Raw genomic sequence first — 24,459 nt, 5'->3', positions numbered from 1 at the left:
GGATGGCTTCTATAAATCAGGGACGTCCCTGGAAAATAGGGACACTTGGAGGATCCATAGCTGTCAACCTTCCCTTTTTTTGCAGGAAATTCCCTTATTCCAGCGCCGTTTCCCGCTGCTTCCTGCTGCTATCCCGGATTGTTAGATATCCCATAGACTGTCCCCGGGACAGGCGAGGCTGCTGATCCCTTATTTTCAAATCTGAAAGTTGACAGCTATGGGAGGATCTGTGAGACGCATTGCAATTTTTAAAAAAGTAGTGATTATTTCTAAATTCACATCTATACATATAACTCAGCACATGCATATTTTACGTCCTTTTGGGGGGGTATGTATATTCCCCGCTCTTTTAAAGTGCCTTAGTAGTCACCTATAACAAAGTGAGGGGCGAACAACAGGCCTCAATAGAGCGGGCCTGACCCTGGAACGACGGGCGGCAGCGCGCATCTCCCCCCACGGCTCCCTCGCCTCGCACTTCGCAGTCCTCGCCAGTAGGATGCGCCACGAGCGCAGTGTCCCTTTCCCTCCATTCAAGCTCGCCGAGGCTGCTGCGCCTCACCTTCCCGGGGCTCGGCGGCGGCGGCGGCGGCTCTGCCTCTTGCGCGCTCCCTTCTCCTTTGATACCTCCGGCGACCCACATTGCCGGAGCTCCGCCGCAGCTCGCTCCAGGGAGGGAAGCTTCGCCAGCTTGCCTGGCGGCGCGATGGTACTGTGAGAGAGCCCACGGCGAGGAGGTAAGCCAGCCAGCCAGGGGTGGGCAGGGCAGGGCAGGCTTTCCTAACCACAGCACCCCACCTCCGTTCCTCAGTGCAACTCTCTGCAAAATCTAGAGCCTCGCCGCCATCCCGCTTCCTCGCCCACTGCAACCCCTTGCAAATTTTTTGCATTGCTCCCAGTGCTGCATAAATACGCTTGCTTGCATTTATTTATTTTTTTGCATTGCTCCCAGTGCTGCATAGATACCCTTGCATGCATGCATGCGTTGCCTGGGCGGCGCGATTTGACCCCGCATCCTTCGCTTTGGGGTTGGCGGGGGCAGCGGCTGCTGGTGGTGCTGCTCTTTGCAAAAGCCTCGAGCCCGGCGCGGGGTCGCCTAGCGACCAGCAATCAATTAATCATGGCGAGCGGCGCGAGCTCCCGGGGCGCCGCGCTCGCCCTGCACCCAGGTCCGCCATCTGCACCAGCCGAGCCGAGCAGATGGGCGGAGAGGAGGGAGCAGTTGGCGTGGCCGAGTCGCGGCTATTGATCGTGGCTTCTGGCATCCGGGCTGGTGGTGGGGTCTGTTTTCATTGATGGTTCCTGGTTCGTTTGCCGGCGAGGCGCTTTGGGTGTTACTTTCTGGCAAGCTGCAAAATACTCCTGGCGTTTCCTTTCAGTTGAGGGTGGGCGGGCGAAGAAGGTAAGCATTAGTGGCGGGGGGGTTGCTTTCTTTGCATGCTTTTATTTTATCATTGGCCGGTTAACAGGGCATTAAAGAGGTGCCGTGCAATGTCTTCTTTGCTGGGGGAGGAATTAAAACGCCTTTTTTGCCTTCTGAGTTGGCGCGTGCAAGAGCGTGCCTTTCACCTCAGCCCATTCATTCGACCTCAGGCTACAGTCCTATGCAAGCTTACATGCGAGTAAGCCCGCTTGAGATCCGTGGGCCTTGCTTGGATGTAGGGTTGTGCAGCATCGCTTTGGGGACCTTTGCCGCTTGGTTCCAATGGGCCTTCAAGTGACTTGCGGAACAATTAACAGTATGATTTTAAAAATCGCCTTAAAACCCGAATGAAATAATGGGGGGGGGGAATGTAGGAGTTTTAACCTGCCTATCTTTAAAAAAAACTGCAGAACACCAAAGAGCAGCAAAATAGCAAAGCAGTAAGGGAGGACAATTTCAAGTGGTGCAGGAATGGTGGCTGGTTTTAGCTTCAGCAGGGGAGACCCCCAATAATTCATAGCTGGCTCCAGAGGATTTATGTTTTTCCCTCCTCCCCCCTACACTTTCCTGCTCAGCCCCCACCCACAGGTATAGTCTCTTGAGCAAAATCTAACTTGGGAATGGTGTGTGGTCTCAGCTTAAAAGTGACTTCAGAAGAGGTCTCCTTGGAAGTAAGTGGTGGTGCAGCCCCCAATCTCATCCACACACTTTCTCGGAAGTAAGTCCCGCTATGTCCAGTGCAGCCTCCTCCTTCATAAGGTTGCCTGATACTGCAGCCCAGTCCTGTGCATGTCTACTCAGAAGCAAGTCCCCCTTTGCTCATGTGACTTACTTCCCTGTAAGTGTGCGCAGGATTGCGGCCTGGATCTGAGTCCCCTCCATCCCTAAAGTTAATGTGGCTTAAGTTGGTATGGAAACCTGTAGTTTTACAGTGGTTCGTAGATCACTCAGTGATTCCTTTGGTTGCGTGGTCAGGGATATCTTTGACTCAGGACCACAGAGATGCTGTAGCATCCTTGCTCCCAAGGCAGTAATTGAACAATAAGGTAAATAAAGCCCACCACATTTGTTCAGCAAAGGGTTGAAAAACAAAAATTAGGATCCGGGCTGGTATCCCAGGTGCCTTGCTCTGCAGTGTGTGTTTGTGTGTTGTGCTGATGGCTTGACAAGCTTTCAGCACAAGTGGAGCAGCCAATATGGTGGGAAGCAGGTAACAAAAGCTACTGTAAGGAGGAAGCAACACCTGATTGCTTCTAATTTGGATTATAGCAACATACTATATGAGGTGATCTAGGAAGAGGTTTTGGTCCTGAGAGGGAGAAGGGGACCTGTATGAGCAGGATACAGAAATTTCTGTTTTCACAGGCAGCGCCTCCAACCTGTTAGGAATTAGGTTTTGCAGTGGGGAATCATTAGGGTGCCTAAGCTTGTTGCAGCTCTAGATAACAGTCCTGCCAGCCTGTATTGTCCCTTTAAAATAGGTTAGTGAAGATGGGGGAACCTATAAAGACTGACACCATGATAGTTGCTGGATCCTTTTTTATTGTAGGTCACCCATCTCCATTTCTCACAACAAAGGGAGACTTTCTTGTATAAAAGGGGGTTGGAAAAATTCACCTGCACGCTTAAATATAACCCTGTTTGCTGCTTGTTTTTGTAATTGGTATTTGCAAAATTATTGAATCATATAAGTTTATGGCCTCAAAGACTTTGCTTTGCTTGTTGCGTGTATGTGTGTGTGTGCGCGCACAGGTCCTTCTTCCCCTCCCCCAAATAGATTTGCATGCACGGGACATTTCACTTGTCTTTTGTTAGTTTATGATACAGCTAAATGGAAAATATATTCAGAGTGGCTGCAGTGTCACTTAGCTATGGCCTGATTCCATCAGAAGCAAAAAATCTGCTGCTTGCAATAAATATATGAGCAGTGTCTCCTGCCTCCTTCTCATTCTACTACGCAGTGATAAATAACTCGTGTCGTGTAAGCAACACTACAGGAAGATGAAATCTCCTAGCCTGATAACCTTTTAATATTTCGAGAGTAAATTTCTGAAGCTGTGATCAGCTTAAATCTCCAAACTACATGGTGTTTTTTCCCTCATGTTATAGCTTTGCATACTTACATGGTGCTGAAAATACAACTTTGCACGTTTTTAAATCGAAACACATTCTGCAGCTTCTTTGACCTGTGGTTTCCTATTTTACTTCGTTTCTATAAAACTCTGCATCCAGATTGGTTGTAAACCTTTTGTGTTTGTTTGTAATCGTATTTCAAAACCCTGCATTTGTTTGGTTGCCCACTTGATGGTAATAACTACAAACGTACCCTTTTCCAGAAAATATTCTGGAAGCATGCTGTGAGGGTTGCGTTGGGCTAGATTGCTAGCCACACAATCTAGAATGCCATCAAAGGATTTTGACACTTTAATGTGTGTTTAATTTAGCTTAGGCAGTCATCAGGCTCTATAGGATAAAAGCTGCATTAAATAATGATGCACCCAACTAAAGTATTCCTCTGAGCTGTAGTGTCTGTTGAATGACAAAATATATTTTCTATGTTGCCTTTGCCTGGGGATCCTAACCTATTGGGGCTGGCAGATCTAACAGAACTAGGCAGCTAAGCCACATTCCTGTTACAAAAACACCAAGGTGGTGCTACATAGGCTGATTATACTTTCCTTTACACACACACACACACACACACACACACACACACACTGCTGGTGATAGTCCCAGCAGTGGGAGTGTGAATATACACATAGCTCCAGATGGTAGCTGATGTCTTAAAACAGGTAATCTAAAATCTGCTTCTTGGCGTCGTTCCTGCTATTTGCAGAGCCATGAGTTGTTAGTGAGCATAGCAAGTAGCTTTGCTTGCTGTGTATATAATATATAGACCCTGCAGCACACTTAGCTTGCCAAGTGCTCAAGTAAGCCTGTAGATTTGAGGCCGGAACTGCATTTTTGGTGGTGGAATCTGGGTCTCTTGTCAAAAGGTTGGTGATGGATTGGCGGTGGGGAATGATTTTCCGGAGGGAAGCAGTGGGAGGGAAGCTCAGCACCGAACTGGAGTTCCAGAGATTTGTTTCGCTAGAACAGGGTCCACCTCCCTCAGGTGATATAAAGGGGATATCGGAAGTGATTTAAGAGCAAGTGTGGCATAGTGGCGAAATTCAGGTTCAAACCTCCACTCGACCATCAAGATCACTAGCTGACCCTGGATTAAGCTGCGGTTGTTCCTCTGGTGGTAGGTTTAGATCGGGCAGAGGTGTCCCTCTGCCCAGCCCTGCTGGGCCTCCACTGGCACAGCTCGTCATTCCACCTGCCAAAGGTGCAGGTGAGTGCAGTCGCTGCTTGCAGCATTCCTGCCAGCAGTAGCTTGCAGCAAGGCCTGGGAGGAGAAGGCATTCTTGGGAGGGATTGAGTCAAGTTGGGGGCGCTGGCCCTGCTACCATCATGTCACAGCATTGGGCCCTATCACTGTGCCAGGCTGGCACAGCGGTTTGCCTACTCCCACCCTTGCGCTGTGGTTGGATGCGGGTGGCGCTGTGGTCTAAACCACTGAGCCTCTTGGGCTTGCTGATCAGAAGGTCGGCAGTTCTAATCCCCGCGACGGGGTGAGCTCCTGTTGCTCTGTCCCAGCTCCTGCCAACTTAGCAGTTTGAAAGCATACCAGCGCAAGTAGATAAATAAGTACCGCTGCGGCGGGAAGGTAAACAGTGTTTCTGTGCACTCTGGTTTTCGTCACGGTGTTCCGTTGCACCAGAAGTGGGTTAGTCATTCTGACCACATGACCCAGAAAGCTGTCTGTGGACAAACGCTGGCTCCCTTGGCCTGAAAGCGAGATGAGCGGCGCAACTCCATAGTCGACTTTGACTGGACTTAACCGTCCAGGGGTCCTTTACCTTTACCTTTTACCTGTCATGTGTGGCTGCACTGTGGAGGAAGCAGTGGTTCTGCCACTCCCTTAAGATGCACTGCTACCCAGCGAGGGTTTGGCTTGCAGTGCCAGTTGCTATCTCTCAGCCTAACCTACATCAAAGGGTTGTTGTGAAAATAAAATGGGGCAAACCAGAGGTGCCAGAGGTGGACGTGCTGTTTTGGTGAAGGGCCACATTCCATCAAGCAGAATCTGCCCAGGACCAGATAACTGATGGAGCCCAGAGTGAGTGGAGCCTATCCCCATTTTTCCGTCTTGTTGCCACCTCCTTTTCTCTCTCCATCTCTTTTTTTACACACCCGGCATCTCCCCACCCCCCTTTCACAAAATTAAATAGAGGGCCACCTGCAGCCTACTCTGTACATACTGTCTAGAACTCCCTGGAGGGAAAAGTGGGCTTGTAACATAGATACAAATAAATTGTGTGTCTTTGTTAGAGGAATCCCCAAATGTCAAGGGTAATATTTATTTCATTCTGGAATGCACCTGCCCCAGATTGAAGTGAGACATGTTCAGTGTGAGTCTTTGTAGGCTGGCTGCTTCTGATTGCCTCTGAAATTCAGGCCAACATCAGAGGCAAGGCCCAGAGCCTTCCCTGAGGCGGCGTTAGTGGTGGTTGCAAATTTTGGCCAGATACAAAGACCAGCCAAAAGCTGTGCATCCCTGTTCCTGTATTCCCAGTGATTTGTGGTGCTACCTGTTCCGTATCCCAGTGCTAGCTCCTTATCTGCAAAGCCCACAGCACTCACTCTGGTTTCTTAAAAATTAGCTGTCGTAACAGAAGAGTCATTGTAAGGGTAGAGGGCTGGGCCAGGATGTGGGAGACCAGGGTTCAAATTCCACCCTCAAGCTGCGTGCTCTCTCTCAGCTCTGCCTCACCTACCTCTCAGGGTCATTGTGGGAAGGGAAAAACATGTATGCCTCCTTGAGCATCTTGGAGGAAAGGTGTGGTATAAACACCATGACAAAATAAAAGCTTTGTAAGTTTTCCACTGGCTGTCTTTTGGACGCCAGCAGTCTGTAGTGAAACAGACGCTGCTAAATAATTAGTGCTTTCTGCCGAAGGAGCTCAGCAATGGACGAGAGACGTCACCCCTTGAGTTGAGATACCATCATTGTGGCTCACTTTACCAACTTACTGTAGCCTGAGTCTTGCGGTCCTGGACACCGCGCGCCAGATTTTGCAACACAAGCACTGAAGGAGGATTTTCTTGGACTCTGCTGATTCTGCCATTTCCTCTTCTTTTTGGAGTATGTGTTGAGGAGCGTTGCCATTTAACAGCTGTATAGGAAGAACTTCCATGAGAAGTTCACAGGTTTTGGGTAGCCACTATTTGTTGTTGTTATAATAATAATAATAACCATTTATTATTTATACCCCGCCTATCTGGCTGGGTTTCCCCAGCCACTCTGGGCGGCTTCCAGCAGAATATTAAAATACAATAATCTATTAACCATTAAAAGTTTCCCTCGTTAGCCTTGTTCCTTCCCTGAGTGCTGACGGAGAACTTGGGGAAGGGTCTCATCTCTGGCTTGGTGCTGTGCTTTGGGGGCCCTTGGAATGCTCTTTAATACACAGCATGATACATACACAGGGGGTGGCGATGTGGGTTAAACCACAGAGCCTAGGGCTCGCCGATCAGAAGGTCGGCGTTTCGAATCCCCGCGACGGGGTGAGCTCCCGTTGCTCGGTCCCAGCTCCTGCCAACCTAGCAGTTCAAAAGCATGTCAAAGTGCAAGTAGATAAATAGGTGCCACTCTGGCGGGAAGGTAAACAGCGTTTCCGTGTGCTGCTCTGGTTCGCCAGAAGCTGCTTAGTCATGCTGGCCACATGACCCGGAAGTGTACGCCGGCTCCCTCGGCCAGTAAAGCGAGATGAGCGCCGCAGACCTAGAGTCATCTGCGAATGGACCTAATGGTCGGGGGTCCATTTACCTTTACCTTATGAAGTCTGGATCTACATTAAAAGTAGCACCATGTCTCTTTAAAAAACCATGGTGAAAGGGTCCTGGGAACTACAGTTCGTTGAGAGTGCTGACAGATGTTGGGAGACTCCTATTCCCCTCAGAGAGCTATGGTTTGCAGAGGGTGCTAACAGCCAATCCCTTTCATGAAATTGTGTGAATTATGGCTCTGTGAGGGGAATAGGTAGTACGGGTGCCAAACTCGAATCAACTGGGATGGCCAAATTTCTCGCCCACAAGTTGTCCACGAGTTTTAAAGGGCGGGGGGGGGGCTTATTTATCTATTTTTTTTTCACTTGCACAGCAATTCATTCTGCTTTGTATTGTTTCTGGTTTATCAAGTAATTGGAAGGATATTGACACTGAGAAAATAATTACAGCTAGCCCTGAAGATAGTTCAGTCATTCGTGTGGAAGAAGTGCTGTGAGCTGCACTGGAATCTCGGAAAGGGTTTGATAAGGCCCTTGAGCTTAATCTTTCATGCCCCTCTGCTCTGTAACAAACTAGATACTGTAATGGCAGTCATTGGATGAATAGGTCTCTCTCTCATGTGTGTTCGCTTCATATTGTTTTTAAATTCAGCTGACCTTTTTTTGGTATTGGTTTAAACCGTGTTTTAGCTGTTTTGCTTGATTTTGTACCTTGAGACATGTGTGGAAGGCAGTTAATAAATAATATTGAGGTCCGGGAGAACTGTGGCTCAGTGATAGAGCTGGAAGTCTTGAGTTCGAGTCCTGGCCACTCCAAGTTGGGCTGGGAAAATATTGTGTCTGAAAACTCAGAAAATAAATACAGTGGTGCCCCGCAAGACGAATGCCTCGCAAGACGGAAAACTCGCTAGACGAAAGAGTTTTCCGTTTTGGAGGTGCTTCGCAAAACGAATCTCCTATGGGCTTGCTTCGCAAGACGACAATGTCTTGCGAGTTTCTGCTGGTTCTTCTGGTTTCCCTTTCCCCCCCTTTTTCTAAGCCGCTAAGCCGCTTATCAGCTGATCCGATCAGCAGATAAGCCTCTAAAGGCCTCTAGTAGCGCAAATCCGCTAATCCTTCAATGGGCTTGCTTCGCAAGATGAAAAAAACCGCTAGACGAAGAGAATCACAGAACGGATTCTTTTCGTCTTGCGACGCACCACTGTACAAAGGGGTGGGAGAGCAGGAAAAAACAAACCCCGGAAGGGCCATCTGACATCTCTCATTGGGGGGGGGGCTTAAAAAGACCACCTCCTTGTGTGGCGGGGGCAGGGACCACTCTGCACCAGCTTTGGACAGGTGGAGATGGTTGTGTGTGGCCGTTCTGGCCTTGTATGATTTTGCTTCTACATGCGATAGCCGGGAACTCAACCCCTGTGTCTCCTCAGAGATCTACCTGTATATGTGTAAAGGCATCACGGTACAAACATTTGTATACATGGACTTTATGAGGAAGAGGGTTGGTGACTCCTTGCCACAGCTCATCACTTGGTCCTGTTTTGTTCAACCCAGGAGGCCCAAGCAGGGCTTTTCTTGTCTCTTAGGAACGGGCAGGATAAAATGTGATCAGGTCAATAATGCCTACAACTCATTCCAGGAGCTGCTATTAATTTTCTTCTGACATCTCTTTGATCAGAAAACAGGAAGACAGATGTCTCTGTTTGTTGGCTCTGAATTCTGTTGATTTAATTGCAAATAAAGCCAAGGAATTCAGCTGCAAATTAATTTTTTTAAATAAGCAGCAATAAAATAAAATCCCACATTACTTCTGTTGACAAACACTCTTGAAAATGCACATCAGGAAGCGGAATGACTCAATTTACACCTTACCTTTCCTTGCTGTTTTTTTTCTGTTTTCATCTTTTATCTTCCTCTAGATCTCCCCCTCTTTAGCATATTTTTTAACCTTGCATTTTTTAAAAAAACACGCCCCTCCTAGTTAAGCATCTTGCCAGGATGAAGGATCTGCTCTTTTCTTGATTGCGCCAAAAGGACCTCTTTTAGCTTCCTCCTTGTGCTTTGGCAGAGGTTGAATTGTCCTACCAAGATGCAACAGAGGCAGGATTCATCTCTGAAGCGGTTGTGTGAGTGTACATTGGAGGCACATTTTGTATTTTAAAAATGCATCTGGACCTACGGTGTGCTGCCAGTGAATGGTGCCTTAACCCACTGCCTGCCACATCCATCTTCATCCTGATTTCTGCCAGAGTCACCTCCTCGGCTTCCAGCCACACAATAAACCCAATGCTTTCATCTCTCCTTCTCTGACATCAGGTGCCATTTTGAAACTATTTTGGGTGGGGGGAGGCACTTAAGGAGCTTCGAGGGGCATCACTGGAAAAGTGATGTTTGGAATACTAAGTTGCTGGAAACCACAGGAGGGGGGAGAGTGCTCGTGTGTTCGAATCCTGCTGGTCAGCCACTGTGAGAACAGAATGCCAGACTAGATGGGTCATTGGCCTGATCCAGCAGGCTCTTCTTACGTTCTTATGCTGAGGTAAAATAAAGAGTCAGGACACCTTTGGTCCCCCAGGTGTTTCTGAACTGCAACTCCCATCAGCCTTAACAAACATGGCTGATGATCTGGGATGATGGGAGTTTTAGGTTAGCAGCACCTGGAGGTCTCCAACACATGAGGTAAAACACTTGAACATACCTTCCACTGCCACTTTTAATTCTCACCTTCCAGAGCTGCTTTTCCTTGTCTTAAACATAATCTAGAAGTGTCAGAATCAGGGGTCAACAAACTTTTTCAGCAGGGGGCCAGTCCACTGTCCCTCAGACCTTGTGGGGGGCCGGACTGTATTTTTTTTAGGGGGGGGGATGAATGAATTCCTATGTCCCAAAAATAACCCAGAGATGCATTTTAAATAAAAACACACATTCTACTCATGTACAAACACCAGGCAGGCCTCACAAATAACCCAGAGATGCATTTTAAATAAAAGCACACATTCTACTCATGTAAAAACACGCTGATTTCCGGACCGTCCATGGGCCAGATTTAGAAGGTTTTTACCTTAGTTTGCCTACCCATGGTCAGGATGATAATGCTAGACTAGGCCACAGGTGAAGCCACTAGTCCATGCAGCATAACAAGCTTTTGAAACAGCTTCTGTCTGGCTCCTGGTCATGTGTGTTCATCCTAAGAGTTGGTCCTGAGGAATGTGCCTTTGCTGGTGGTGCCTGCAAAGCCCCTTTCATCCACACCCCCAGCTTTACCTGCCCCTCACCTGATGTCATATATGATGCTGGGATCTGGGGCAGGTGGGCATGGCTGGACTGGAACAGTCTTGCAGGCCAAATGGGGAGGCTGGCAGACCAAATTTGGGCCAAGCACTCCCCACCCCAATTTAAGGATGTAAAGCTAAAGACATAAGTACTATAAATTGGGCCCCTGAAAATGCACCAGCAACCAGGGCAACTGGTTTGATATTTGGGTAAGCTGTTCCTACTGCCTCACCCCTACAAGTGTCAAGGTGATGGCATTTTGCACCTGTTGACTTTTCAGTTCTTTGGTTGGAGAAACGCACAGCAAGTTTCAAACAGCTGTGAATTTCGGAGGATTGCCTTGTTTCGGTTCTCGTACCGTTCCAGAAACTGCGAATTTGATCCATTTGGCAAACTAAATTGAATCTCACCCCCTGACTCTTAACAATTGGCCATGCAGGATGAGATAACACAGCAGCCTCTGGAGGGCATCAGGTTGGGGAAGGCTGCTTCAGACCAAAGGCCAAACCTATTTAACCTTTCACCCTGCCAAGTAATTGCAAATCACATTCCGGGCACTTAAAGAATTGGATGGCTGGCTCAATCAGGAATGTCTGCAGATGCTGAGTAAATCTATGGAAGCAGCTGTTAATTAGACTGCATGTCCCAAGAGAGAAAAAGTGAACACTGATGTACATGGTTGTTTTCAACTTAAGGTCGCTGTCAAATTAGAGAAGAGGGGCAGGCAGCTTTCCCTCTTGTTTTTACCTTTCCTTTTTTGCTTTTCTACTCCTCTCCCCACCTCCCGTCTTGGTACAACATAAGGAACATCAAAGGCATCTTCAGGGAGTGTTAGAAGCCAAGCTTGCCTGCCAAGGCATTAATGAAATCAGTTTGCTGTTAGCCATTCTTTCTCTTCTCCTCCTCGTTGTCCTCAAGCAGGTGCCACTGCTGTCAGTAGTAATTGCAGCTAAATTCAGGGACAGCAGCAGGAACCAGGCAGTCAAAAGCAGTCTTGATGAAAGAGGCTTTTGCCGGCTGGGGCTCGCGTAGTTTTGCAGCGAGCACTCACATGATATCCAACAGGAAAGTTGCTTTAGAGTGCTTTCCCTTTTAGCAGGTGACATTATAATTTATTCACAGATCTTTCTGAAAGAAGAAGAAAGGGGAGAGATCAGTAGGCAGGATAAAAGGATTGCATTCAAACGAAAACAAAAACCTCACTGCCTCTCTGGGTTGTATGGTACAATTGGCCATGTTTTTATCCCAAGTGTGCTCAAAATGTTGGGAAGGAGGGTCAGTAGACATGGGTGCATGTCTGCCCTTTTACAGTCTTTTCATGTGCAGAATCCTTAGTGATTGAGTGTCATACTATGATGTGGTCACATAACAGTGAACCCAAGCGTCCCTCTCCAACAGGTGAACTGAAATTTTAATACTTTCCTGATGGCTCCAAAACGCCTTTGCAGTAGCATGATGAAATGTCCGCCTGTGCTAAAAATACAGTGGTACCTCGGGTTATATACGCTTCAGCTTACGTACGCTTCAGGTTACAGATTCCACTAACCCAGAAATAGTACCTCGGGATAAGAACTTTGCTTCAGGATGAGAACAGAAATCGTGCTCCAGAGGCAGGAGGCCCCACTAGCTAAAGTGGTGCTTCAGGTTAAGAACAGTTTCAGGTTAAGAACAGACCTCCGGAATGAATTAAGTACTTAACCCGAGGTACCACTACTGGATTTGGTTGGAACCACATTCATGCTATTCCCAGCTGCTTCACAGTTAGCGAGAGGCAGAACTTCTTGATTCTGCTGCATAGAGTTTTGGAAGAGCCCCAAATCAATCCATCACAAGTGCTTTTGGAGTTAGGTCAGGAAATGGAGCCTCATTGGATCTGGGGGTTTAGCCCAGCACAAAAACTTTCTATTCTCCTAAATGAAAACTGTGTCTGGGAGGAAAGTCTACCTGCTTCTTTTTTCTAACGAAGATTTGCAATGCATCGATTTGAAGTTCTGTTTGGATTTCCAGTTACTTGGTTTAGTGCCTACGCCACTGTAACATATGTACACGCCCTCTCTGAAAGCAGTCGTGAAGAAAAACTTTTACTAGCATCTTCCAAATAGCAGCAGGGAGTTCCACAACTGTGGGGTGCAACAAAGAAGGCGAAACCCCTATTGCTCTTAAATCACTGACAATGTTCACCAGGATGTTACTCAGATAGTCTTTGCATGTAAGTCGCACACTTTGGGTTGCATCCAAAGTAGTGCTAAGTCGCAAGTCATTTAACAGTATACTTCTGTTGTGATGAAATGTTTTGCACCAGCAGCACATCGTGTGGCAGAATGGATAAACTGGTGCAATTCCGTTGCACCACAAATTGGACAATCTCTTGTGCAACGGTTTTCTGCTAGCATAGCCGTTGCCTCGGATCCCTGTGTTGCGCATCGTTAAAATTCACCCGCCTTCCCGCTAGCACAAAAGTCCTTGCATAGGATGCACTCATAGATCTCCCTTTTGATATTTGCTACACTGACATTCTGTTAGAATGAGACTTTAAAAAAGGAATGCATAGCAACAAAAATTATAACATCAAGAAAGCCTGAAGGAGACTTCTTGCTCCATTACGGAGAGGAAATGGTGAAGCTGTTCAGTGTCATTTATTTCACGACATGAACAGATTCACCTTTCCCTCATTAGCAGGCTTCCTTATAACAGAAGGCCTGGAAACGATGCCTTATGAGGAACGGCTAAGGGAGCTGGGCATGTTTAGCCTGGAGAAGAGGAGGTTAAGGGGTGATATGATAGCCATGTTCAAATATATAAAAGGATGTCACATAGAGGAGGGAGAAAGGTTGTTTTCTGCTGCTCCAGAGAAGCGGACACGGAGCAATGGATCCAAACTACAAGAAAGAAGATTCCACCTAAACATTAGGAAGAACTTCCTGACAGTAAGAGCTGTTCGACAGTGGAATTTGCTGCCAAGGAGTGTGGTGGAGTCTCCTACTTTGGAGGTCTTTAAGCAGAGGCTTGACAACCATATGTCAGGAGTGCTCTGATGGTGTTTCCTGCTTGGCAGGGGGTTGGACTCGATGGCCCTTAAAAACTTCCCTGAACTAGAAGTGTCAGAATCAGGGGTCAACAGACTTTTTCAGCAGGGGGCCAGTCCACTGTCCCTCAGACCTTGTGGGGGGCCGGACTGTATTTTTTTGGGGGGGGGAATGAATGAATTCCTGTGTCCCAAAAATAACGCAGAGGTGCATTTTAAATAAAAACACACATTCTACTCATGTACAAACACCAGGCAGGCCCCACAAATAACCCAGAGTTGCATTTTAAATAAAAGCACACATTCTACTCATGTAAAAACACGCTGATTTCCGGACCGTCCATGGGCCAGATTTAGAAGGTTTTTACCTTAGTTTGCCTACCCATGGTCAGGATGGTAATGCTAGACTAGTCCACAGGTGAAGCCACCGGTCCATGCAGCATAACAAGCTTTTGAAACAGCTTCTGTCTGGCTCCTGGTCATGTGTGTTCATCCTAAGATAAAATGTTGACAACCATATGTCAGGAGTGCTCTGATGGTGTTTCCTGCTTGGCAGGGGGTTGGACTCGATGGCCCTTGTGGTCTCTTCCAACTCTATGATTCTATGATTCTATGACCTACAAGATGTGCACTACAAGTCCTGCCCTCAGGAACTCCATAGTAGGGACCCAGATAATCTCAAATCAGAACCTCATAATGATGGTATAGTTTTGGATAAAAGTTGCACCTTTTATTCAAGTATCTCTGAATTATTTACAGACGTTAGTTACATGCACGCTATCAAAGATAGTCCCCCTCACAAAGCTACAATTCCCAGGCTGGTTTAGCAGTCAGCCCGCTTCCTTGAGAACTCTGGGAATTTTAACTCTGTGAGGGGACTAGGCATCTCCTAATATTAGCGCCCTTAACAAACTGTAGTTCCCAGGATTCTTTGAGGGAAGCCATGACTGTTTAGTAAAATACTGCTTTAAATGTAGGGTACGGGTGGGGCCATTGTCTAACCTCCTTACGAACAGATCAGGATGAATGTTCAGTAAATGAGTTTGTCTGAAGCACCCACAATAAACTTTAAATAGATAAAACGAACAACAGGTTAATTCAGTGGCGGCAGCAAGCAAACATTTTGTCACCTTTCACCTGGCTGCCTACTTACCTGTACTTTATTTTATTTTATTTGAAGCAATATGTAATTCAATGCTTAGTTGACCCATTGTAATTTAAAAAAAAAGAACTTTGAAAAATAGGTATATATTTGCTTGCTTGGATCGGATCTGTGTAGCAGTGTCACAAGAACTAGCCAACTTTTTCTCATTTAAACTGTAACACTCAGGAAAACAAAGCCATTTTACAGTTTGTTTTTACCTTCTGAACGAGAAAGGGATTCATTTAACATGAATGTGTTGAGGGTCACCCATTCTACTCTGCAAATGCTGAATCTGACCTCGAGTGCTTAGATGCATCTTTTGGCTTTGATTATATCCCACCACACACACGTTAAAGACATTTGTAAAGACCACCCAACTAGAATAGAATCATAGAGTTGGAATAGACCACAAGGGCCATCGAGTCCAACCCCCTGCCAAGCAGGAAACACCACCAGAGCACTCCTGACATATGGTTGTCAAGCCTCTGCTTAAAGACCTCCAAAGAAGGAGACTCCACCACACTCCTTGGCAGCAAATTCCACTGTCGAACAGCTCTTACTGTCAGGAAGTTCTTCCTAATGTTTAGGTGGAATCTACCTTTCTCCCTCCTCTATGTGACATCCTTTTATATATTTGAACATGGCTATCATATCACCCCTTAACCTCCTCTTCTCCAGGCTAAACATGCCCAGCTCCCTTAGCCGTTCCTCATAAGGCATTGTTTCCAGGCCTTTGACCATTTTGGTTGCCCTCCTCTGGACACGTTCTAGTTTGTCAGTGTCCTTCTTGAACTGTGGTGCCCAGAACTGGACACAGTACTCCAGGTGAGGTCTGACCAGAGCAGAATACAGTGGCACTACTACTTCCCTTGATCTAGATGCTATACTCCTATTGATGCAGCCCAGAATGGCATTGGCTTTTTTAGCTGCCGCGTCACACTGTTGGCTCATGTCAAGTTTGTGGTCAACCAAGACTCCTAGATCCTTTTCACATGTACTGCTCTCAAGCCAGGTGTCCCCCATCTTGTATTTGTGCCTCTCATTTTTTTTTGCCCAAGTGCAATACTTTACATTTCTCCCTGTTAAAGTTCATCTTGTTTGTTTTGGCCCAGTTCTCTAATCTGTCAAGGTCGTTTTGAAGTGTGATCCTGTCCTCTGGGGTGTTAGCCACCCCTCCCAGTTTGGTGTCATCTGCAAATTTGATCAGGATGCCCTTGAGTCCATCATCCAAGTCGTTGATAAAGATGTTGAATAAGACCGGGCCCAAGACAGAACCCTGTGGCACCCCACTAGTCACTCTTCTCCAGGATGAAGAGGAACCATTGATGAGCACCCTTTGGGTTCGGTCAGTCAGCCAGTTACAAATCCACTGAGTGGTAGCATAGTCAAGACCGCATTTTACCAGCTGCTTTACAAGAATATCATGGGGCACCTTGTCAAATGCCTTGCTGAAATCAAGGTAGGCTACATCCACTGTGTTCCCTTCATCTACCAGGCTTGTAATTCTGTCAAAAAACGAGATCAGGTTAGTCTGGCAAGACTTATTTTTCAGAAATCCATGTTGACTATTGGTGATCACAGCATTTCTTTCTAGGTGCTCACAGACTGTTTGCTTAATGATCTGCTCCAGAATCTTCCCTGGTATTGATGTCAGACTGACTGGGAGATAATTATTTGGGTCCTCTCTTTCCCCCTTTTTGAAAATAGGGACAACATTTGCCCTCCTCCAGTCTGCCGGGACTTCGCCTGTTCTCCAGGAATTCTCAAAGATGACTGCCAGTGGTTCTGAGATCACATCTGCCAGTTCTTTTACTTGCACCCTATTTACTTCTATAACTATATTTGCTCCCTGTTTACTTCTCTTTCACCAAATGTGTTCAACTTGCTTTTGCAGCATATTTAACTTCTGGAGAAAACATTGCTTCTGATCAGCTGAGGATAGTTCCCGAAAGTGAAAGAAGTGAAGAACAAAAACACCAAAATGAAGCACTTTCTGAGGTAACACTCCTATATTTTTGCTTGCATAGTAATTATCTTACTCTGTCTATTATAGAGCCAAGGTAATATTTCTGCGTCGAGAATAGCTCCCATCTTGTGATCGGTTGAAAGTATAAATGGTCTCATTGTCTGTGCAGGGTACTGACACACCAATTTCACCGGATGTCCTGCCTAGCACCTTCATTAACTGCCCTCAGTAGGCATTGGTTGTTCAGCCTTTCAAACCTGATTGGCAGCCTTAAGGACTGGGAGCATGAAAACTCAGAACAGAAGCCACAAGTCTCTGAAGTGCTAAATTTACGTGTCAAATGGAGAGGGCGTCATTTTGTGTATGTGTGTATGTGTTTTAGGGACTGTTGCTAATTGGGATGAAAATGTACAGCCGTTGAAAAAACATTGCCCTGGATAGTTTTTTGTTTGACCTTGGAGACATCATCTCATGCAGTTTGTGATTCATGACACACAGGATGGATGTGAACAGCCCAGGAAGAATTGCTCTCATTCTAAACTGGTTTTGTTTACCATTGGTGATACCATCATGTAGCCAAATTCAATTGGCTATGCAACATGACATCATAACGACCACCTCCCCCGTTACAGAGCAAGATGGTCTTTAAGAGCTTCTGAGGGATGGGTGTCTACTGGTTATTCCATGGCCAGCAGATTGTCACTTGCTGACTGCAAAAACAGGCCTTCTTGGTTATAGCACCCACCATCTGAAATGGCCTCCCTTGGGTAATTTGTGAGTTGAAGAGAATAATGACTTCTATATGCCTCTTTAAAATTTGTGTGCTTATCCAAGCTTCCCCAAACTCTTGACTCTTTGTTTTGTTTCGTACTGCTCTGCGGTGGGTTGTGGGTTTTTTTGCACTTGTGTTTTGTTTTTATCTATTTTTTTAGGAAACTTTCTTGAATGCTGTTGCATTGTTGTTTTCGTATAAACCTCTTAGATATTTTTTATTAAATTAAAATGTATGAACCTGAACAGTATGAAGTACTCTACGATTTGAAAACAGACATGCTGAAAGTACTTCTGTTGCTCATGAAAAATCTTTAAATAAAAACATAAAAAGATCTATGAACCATTTTATAAATTAATAAATTAGATTATCACTGATTGCCTGTGGCTAGCTCTAGAAGGAAGCCCCAACCAGGTTTTGAAAATGGTGTTGATGCAGCAGCTGGGAAAATAATGGCACTGAACTTTCACACATTTAAAAGGCAATTGGGGACATATTTCTGCCCATTCCTTTAAAAGCACTACAGAAAACAGAAAAACTCTGAAAGGAAGGTTTCTCTGGATGTTTGATGGAAACATGTTGACAGGTGTCCATTCACCCAGCTGTCCGGAAGCAGGTCTCCCTGGCCACCTTGCAAGCAAGGTACCGAGAAGTACACAGGGTGAGACCTGCTTTGCACCACTCCTTGAAGAAAAGAAATAGCAGGAGACGCTAGTCATTGCTTATCTTCTCCAAGCTGCAATAGGGATGAGAGCAGATCTTCCTCTCTCCCAGACCCAAGTCTCTTGGCACTTGCAGTTGGCGGTGGCAACCACAGATAATGGCTGGCAGGTAAGCCAAGTCATCATTTGTGGACCTCCTCCAAATGGTACCCTTCATAAGCTTTGTTCTGCAAGAATTAAGCGCCTACGTTAATAGCAGACTGAGAGAGTTGCCCACTTTGCTGGTGTAAATAATCCTGATGTACATGGATCAGTGGTCTGAGTCTGCATGAGACAGCCTCCTTTGTTCTTCCTAAGCAGGCGTCTGATCACGCTCTAGCAGTTCTTATATAATTTTTGAATGTTTGTTTGATAACACCTTGTGCACAGTTTTTGTCTTTGACCAGGGTAATGGCGGGGGGTTTTAGTTATCAGTATTTTTAGGAGCTAATTTGAAACAGTAAGCAGTTGATTTCGAGCCATATAGAAAGATCTGAGGCGTTCCTAAGCTAAATCTCAGTACGGCATGCAGCAGCTTGTAGATCTCTATGGACCAGTCTCCCAGGCGCTCTCCATGGTGCTGCTTGGCTGTTCATCTGCCTGAGTTATAAACTGTTACACAGGCATACATAGGAGATATTGCTGGTTCGGCACCAGACCATCTCAATCAAATGAATATCACAATACAGCAAGTCCCGCTTCTTGTTTGTTTGTTTCCCAGTGCATATAAAAGTTTTGTTTACACTATACCGTAGTCTTATTACCTAAAGGAACGTTTCCACCCCCATCGTTCAACCCAGACGCCGAAGTCCAGGTCCAAGGGCCTTCTGGCAGTTCCCTCACTGCGAGAAGTAAGGTTACAGGGAATCAGGCTGAGGGCCTTCTTGGTAGTGGCGCCTGCCCTGTGGAACACCCTCCCGTTAGATGTCAAGGAAATAAACAACTATCTGGCTTTTAGAAGATATCTGAAGGCAGCCCTTTTTAGGAAAGTTTTTAATGTTTGATGTTTTATCATGCTTTTAATATTCTGTTGGGAGCCAGGTGGGTGGGGTATAAGTAATTATTATTATTATTATTATTATTATTATTATTATTATTATTATTAGGCCAGGCCTCGCTGGCTGCAGGAACTGGAGGGGAGAAACCCGGCTCCAGGCCTAGCCAGCTCCACTTGCATGATGAGAAGAGGATATGACTGCACATGTTCTTGATTACAGTCTCATCCACACCATACATTTAAAGTACATCGTTTCCCCCAAAGAATCCTAGGAACCATAGTTCACACTACACCAGTGTGGTGTAGTGGTTAAGAGCAGTAGTCTCGTAATCTGGGGAACCGGGTTCGCGTCTCCGCTCCTCCACATGCAGCTGCTGGGTGACTTTGGGCCAGTCACACTTCTCTGAAGTCTCTCAGCCCCACTCACCTCACAGAGTGTTTGTTGTGGGGGAGGAAGGGAAAGGAGATTGTTAGCCGCTTTGAGACTCCTTAAGGGGAGTGAAAGGCAGGATATCAAGTCCAAACTCTTCTCTTCTTCTTCTTCTAAGGATGCTGGGGGTTGTAGCTTTGTGAGTTTCCAAGTGTGGAGGTGACCTCTTTACTTGGGTAGACCAAAGTAAAGAGAATTTGGGGTGGCGGCAGAGTATAAAAACATCAAAGGGTCATTTGGCACATTAAAGACACACAAATTGATTTTGGCACAAGCTTCCATGGATTACAGTCCACTTCAGCAGATGCATGAGGTTGCAACTGAGTTGCAGTTTCTTGGTTTGAGAGGCAAGGAGATGACATTGTAAACTGTGAGGTTAGTAGGAAAAGGGATGCAGAAAAGCAAAGGTGGTGATGGTTATGACATGAAAAGTCGTTGATAAAATGTTGATAGCACAGACATCCCGGTAACTGGTAAACCAATCAGCACATGTTGTGTGGTTAATGAGTGATAATACATAAACAAGCAGATTGCATTTAAGTGGGGTTAAATCCTTCACACAGGTAATGGGAAAGGTGAGTTGCACTGACTTCAGTCAAAATTGTTTGTGGTTGTTGCCTGACTGTTTATGTGTATGCAAAAAGTATATTTGCCCTGCTTTTTGGTCCAGAAGCATTCAGAGAGGATTACAACTAAAAGCCATAAATAAAACCCATAATTGGTAACTTTTTTTAAAAGGAACATAAAATATTGTGTGTAACAGCGTTTGTGCTATGGGGGCAACTCTTGGAAACATTGTGTGCTGCAGTGGGATGTTTGGAGCCTGCAAGTATGACAGAACAGGATTTTATCAGCTACATTTTTTAAAAGAACAGACTGAGGTAATTTATAGTTCTCACTCTGTGTATGTATCTGTGCCTTATTTGTTTAGTTAAACAGTTTATATACTGTTTAGCATCTCAAGTCTCTAAACAGTGCAGAGTGAGGTTAAGAAGATGCAATAAAGATAAAAACAGTGGAACGTGAAAACAGTTAAAAATAACTGCGAGATCAGAAAACTTAATTAAAAGGGCTGCTGATTTATTTATTTTTAATGACTTCACCAGGCACTGGAAGTTCAGCAGAGAGGGAGCTATTCTGATTTCAGCCCGGAGGGAGTTCCATAGAATTAGGCCCACAATACTGAACACTGCTCCTGGTGAATATGAACCAGGCACCAAGCCACAGGGGACCCCTGACTCCCCTGAAGACCTCCATGATCATGTGGGGATATGTGGATTAAGGTGTCCTGAACCAAGTTGTTGATGGCCTTGCAAATTAATCCAAGAACTGTGAACCTGGCCAAGTAGCCTATGAGAAATTAGTACACGCTTTTAGGCCAACTGAGTTATGTGCTGGCTCTACTCCATCCCCACCAACTGTGTGTGAGAGAGAAAGAAGAACTTATTATGACTACAGTCGTACCTTGGATCCTGAACACCTTGCGAGTCGAACGTTTTGCAAACCCGGAAGTGAGTGCTCCAGTTTGCGAACATTCCTTGGAACCCAAATGTCCAATGCGGCTTCTGCAGCTTCTGACTGGCTGCAGGAGTTTCCTGCAGCCAATCGAAAGCCGTGCGTTGGTTTCCGAATGTTTTGGAAGTCGAGCAGACTTCCGGAATGGATTCTTTTCGACTTCCGAGGTACCACTGTATATTCAGGTATAGCTTCCTTCCAATAAATCTGTTCTGAACGAGTGATGACCCAGAACTCCATATGGCTGATCATGCAGTACTAATTACACAACCACTATTTGGTGTGTGTTTTGCTGCTGTTTTTAGACTTTATTTTCCTTGCTCTTGGAAAGAAGATGAGGATAGTCTCTATCTCTGCATGATAGACAGAGCCATGGGATAAAGCCATCTTGGAGTTGGAGTTCCTGGCTGCTGCTCCGACTGGCCTTGGTTGTTGTCCTGGCAACAGTGCTTTCGCTGGCCTTCCTGGTTCATGCAGAGGTCTAGTTAGGACTCTGCTGCAGATCTAGGCTTGACTAGTTTCTGCTATCTCCATTCCCCTCCCTCTGTTGTATTTTACTACAGCCTGCAAGAGGGACTCTGGAGGCTTCTTTTATTCATTATTCATTTCAACATTTCCTTCTTTGCTGTTCAGCTAAAAAAAGGCTCCCAGAGTAACTTACAGATCACTTTTTTTTTTAAGGCAGTCTGTGCCCATAGGCTTACCAGCTTAAAAAGACACCACGCAAAAGTAAAATGGATTGGGAGGAAAGATGAGAATAAGCCAAGTCTTTTCCACACTTTGTCTCCACTCTTCAGAGCTGAGTCAGAGCAAACAGCCGTTTGGGTTTTCCCCAGATTGACATTTGCTCTGGTTTAGAACTAAAGAGCGGGTTTTCCATGGGAAAGGAGCAAGGGAAAGCTAGAGCACCCAGGACAAGTAGAACTATGAAGCAGCTCTTAGTTACAAGTTCTTCCAATGGCCAGCTTGAGGTAGAAGCAATTTGAGGAGAGGGGATGCCAAAAATTGCTGGTCTCTTGGTGGTATGGATCTCTTCCTCCAATCTGGTGGAATGGCTGTGACCAGTTGATGGAAGGAGGAGTCTGGCTTCTCAGCAGAGCGAGAAGCTTCAGCATCCCTTCTCTTCCCTCCTGTACTATAGGATCATGGAGTCTTGCTCTGTGGTGGAAATAAGGCAGCCACCTTCAATTTTGTTTGCCAAACACATTTTTATCCTCCTCCTTGTCTCAGGACACTAAGATAGGAAAACATGGGGTAAGGAAATACAGATAAAGAGGTAGAGATGATGTTGATTTATTATTATTATTATTATTATTATTATTATTATTATTATTATTATTATTCCCTAAACAGGGCTGCCTTCAGATGTCTTCTAAAAGTTAGATAGTTGTTTATTTCCTTGACATCTGATGGGAGGGCGGGCGCCACTACAGTGGTACCTCGGGTCAAGTACTTAATTTGTTCCGGAGGTCCGTTCTTAACCTGAAACTGTTCTTAACCTGAAGCACCACTTTAGCTAATGGGTCCTCCTGCTGCTGCCACACCGCCAGAGCACGATTTCTGTTTTCATCCTGAAGCAAAGTTCTTAACCTGAAGCACTATTTCTGAGTTAGCGGAGTCTGTAACCTGAAGTGTATGTAACCTGAAGCATATGTAACCTGAGGTACCACTGTACTGAGAAGGCCCTCTCCTTGGTTCCCTGTAACCTCAGTGTCTGGGCAGAATGGTGGGGGTGGAGAGGCTCCTTCAAGTATACTGGGCCCAAGGCCAATAAAGTAGGAAAGTGAGAGAGGCTGAGAGACAAGCCAGTCAGTGATGTTCAGGTAAAGCAAGTATGGGAAGGAAGTCTTTGAGCCTCCAGATGTCGCTGAACTACAACTCTCACCAACCCCAGCAAGTATTGCCAATGGGCATGGATGATGGGAGTTGTAGTTCAGCAACATTTGGAGGGACAGAATTTCCTCACCTCTGCTCTATAAAGAGAAAAGTCAAGCAAGCCTCTTTTTCTAGTAATGTTTACCTCAGCTGATGGGGCCTTTCCTTTCACAAAGGTATGTCCGCAGGTGGGTCCAGGTTTGCATTCCTGCATTCTACCCACATATACAGCCTCACACATGAATCTGGCATACTCAGATATGCTCATTTGAGTGTGTGTTTTTCTTAGACGGAAGGATTGTGGGAATGGACTTGGCGTGCAGGTTGTTCTGTTAGTCATCCTGTGGCTTTTGTTAACATACATGATTTCAGAGTGCCCAAAACAGGTTTCTTCTCTTAGAATCTGCTGTGACTGTTGGTTGTGGCATTTCTGAAAACCTGCGTTGCACGTTGCCAAGCAGTTTTTTTGGTGCCGGCTGATCTCTCGATGTATGTAGCAGCTCTCATATGTAGTCTGCTCACATCTAGAGAAATAAATCATTGAGGCAGCTGCATCATGAGGACGATCCGCAGAGTATGTAATGTTTTTGAACGACTTTGCTCTGCTATGAACTCCGGTTGCCATAGTGCCTTTCCATATCTAAACAGATGGATAAACAGAAAAATCACTCATCTCTGTATCTGAGAATCTGGCTACTACTTAGTACAATATTGAGGGAAACAAAGAAACATGCAGAAGGAGGTCATCTGAGAAAGGTAGCCCGTTCTTCATAATACCCAGTGCAGGTTTTTAGCAGACTCCTTCACTGACAATCTTATATAAAGCCTGTAAAAGCCATTGGATCTGGTCATATCTGCATATTCATTTACTCTGAAATTTATAAGAGGTTTCTGAAAGCAGGGAAGCTCCTGCTTTCTATCTGAAGCATAAATGAAGCTAATCGGAGTGTCATAATGAATGTGTGCGGTTCAGCAAACTTTATTACACCAGTCCTTAGCAGCGAAAATTATTGCCTTCTCTGTCGCTTCCTGTTTAAGCCTAAAGCTTGGCTTTCCTAGAGCTGTGTTCATAATATCTGTGGTGGATGAAAGAGTTGTGTCAAGGCATATTATATGTTGTGAGCCATTCCTTCACCTTTATATTTTGACAGCCCCAATCTGTGAGAGCCAGCAGCAAGGGACCCAACTAACTGTGGACTTTGCTCACACAGCTGCCATTGCTTGGAGGAGTAGTGGCTCACTCTCTCGGGGCAAGAAGAAGCTATACTACCGATTTGTGTGAAAGGGGTGTACAGGAGTGTTAGTGGAGGGGTAGTACCTCTGGTAGGGGACACATCCTTCCGGGGTTGTTTGTCCACCTTTGGTCCCCACCCTGCCCTCAGCTCTCACCTGTGGCTCCTAGAACAGGCATAGGCAAACTCCGGTCCTCCAGATGTTTGGGACTACAGTTCCCATCATCCCTAGCTAACAGGCCCAGTGGTCAGGGATGATGGGAATTGTAGTCCCAAAC

At 45.8% G+C, this 24,459-nt stretch overlaps 2 protein-coding genes across 9 annotated transcripts in view; one reads left to right on the top strand and one right to left on the bottom strand.

The window, feature by feature from the left end:
- ALKBH8 (alkB homolog 8, tRNA methyltransferase) overlaps positions 1 to 1,057 on the bottom strand; it is a gene marked incomplete at its 5' end in the record, with an annotated part of 69,642 nt that extends 68,585 nt beyond the window's left edge. Inside the window, one exon of one of the 2 annotated variants that reach the window (XM_081197645.1) lies at positions 964 to 1,057. In XM_081197645.1, the coding sequence (XP_081053771.1) occupies positions 964 to 1,012 (49 nt within the window). Of the gene's footprint in view, positions 1 to 393; positions 641 to 963 lie in introns of those variants that run through there. The other variant, XM_081197644.1, reaches the window with a different exon arrangement.
- Positions 599 to 24,459, top strand: part of ELMOD1 (ELMO domain containing 1) — a 50,312-nt gene continuing 26,451 nt past the window's right edge. For 2 of the 7 annotated variants that reach the window (XM_081197711.1, XM_081197705.1), the window contains exons 1-2: positions 599 to 734; positions 16,588 to 16,691. In XM_081197711.1, coding sequence (XP_081053837.1) covers positions 16,675 to 16,691 — 17 coding nt within the window. In that variant the 5' untranslated portion in view covers positions 599 to 734; positions 16,588 to 16,674. Of the gene's footprint in view, positions 735 to 1,218; positions 1,400 to 2,384; positions 2,467 to 16,587; positions 16,692 to 24,459 lie in introns of those variants that run through there. The other 5 variants (XM_081197709.1, XM_081197708.1, XM_081197706.1 and 2 more) reach the window with 4 other exon arrangements.

Source organism: Podarcis bocagei, assembly GCF_964188305.1.
Source record: "Podarcis bocagei genome assembly, chromosome: 6".
Classification (NCBI taxonomy): domain Eukaryota; kingdom Metazoa; phylum Chordata; class Lepidosauria; order Squamata; family Lacertidae; genus Podarcis; species Podarcis bocagei.
Note: the sequence above shows the minus strand (reverse complement) of the source record. Positions and strands in the feature narration are given on the sequence as shown.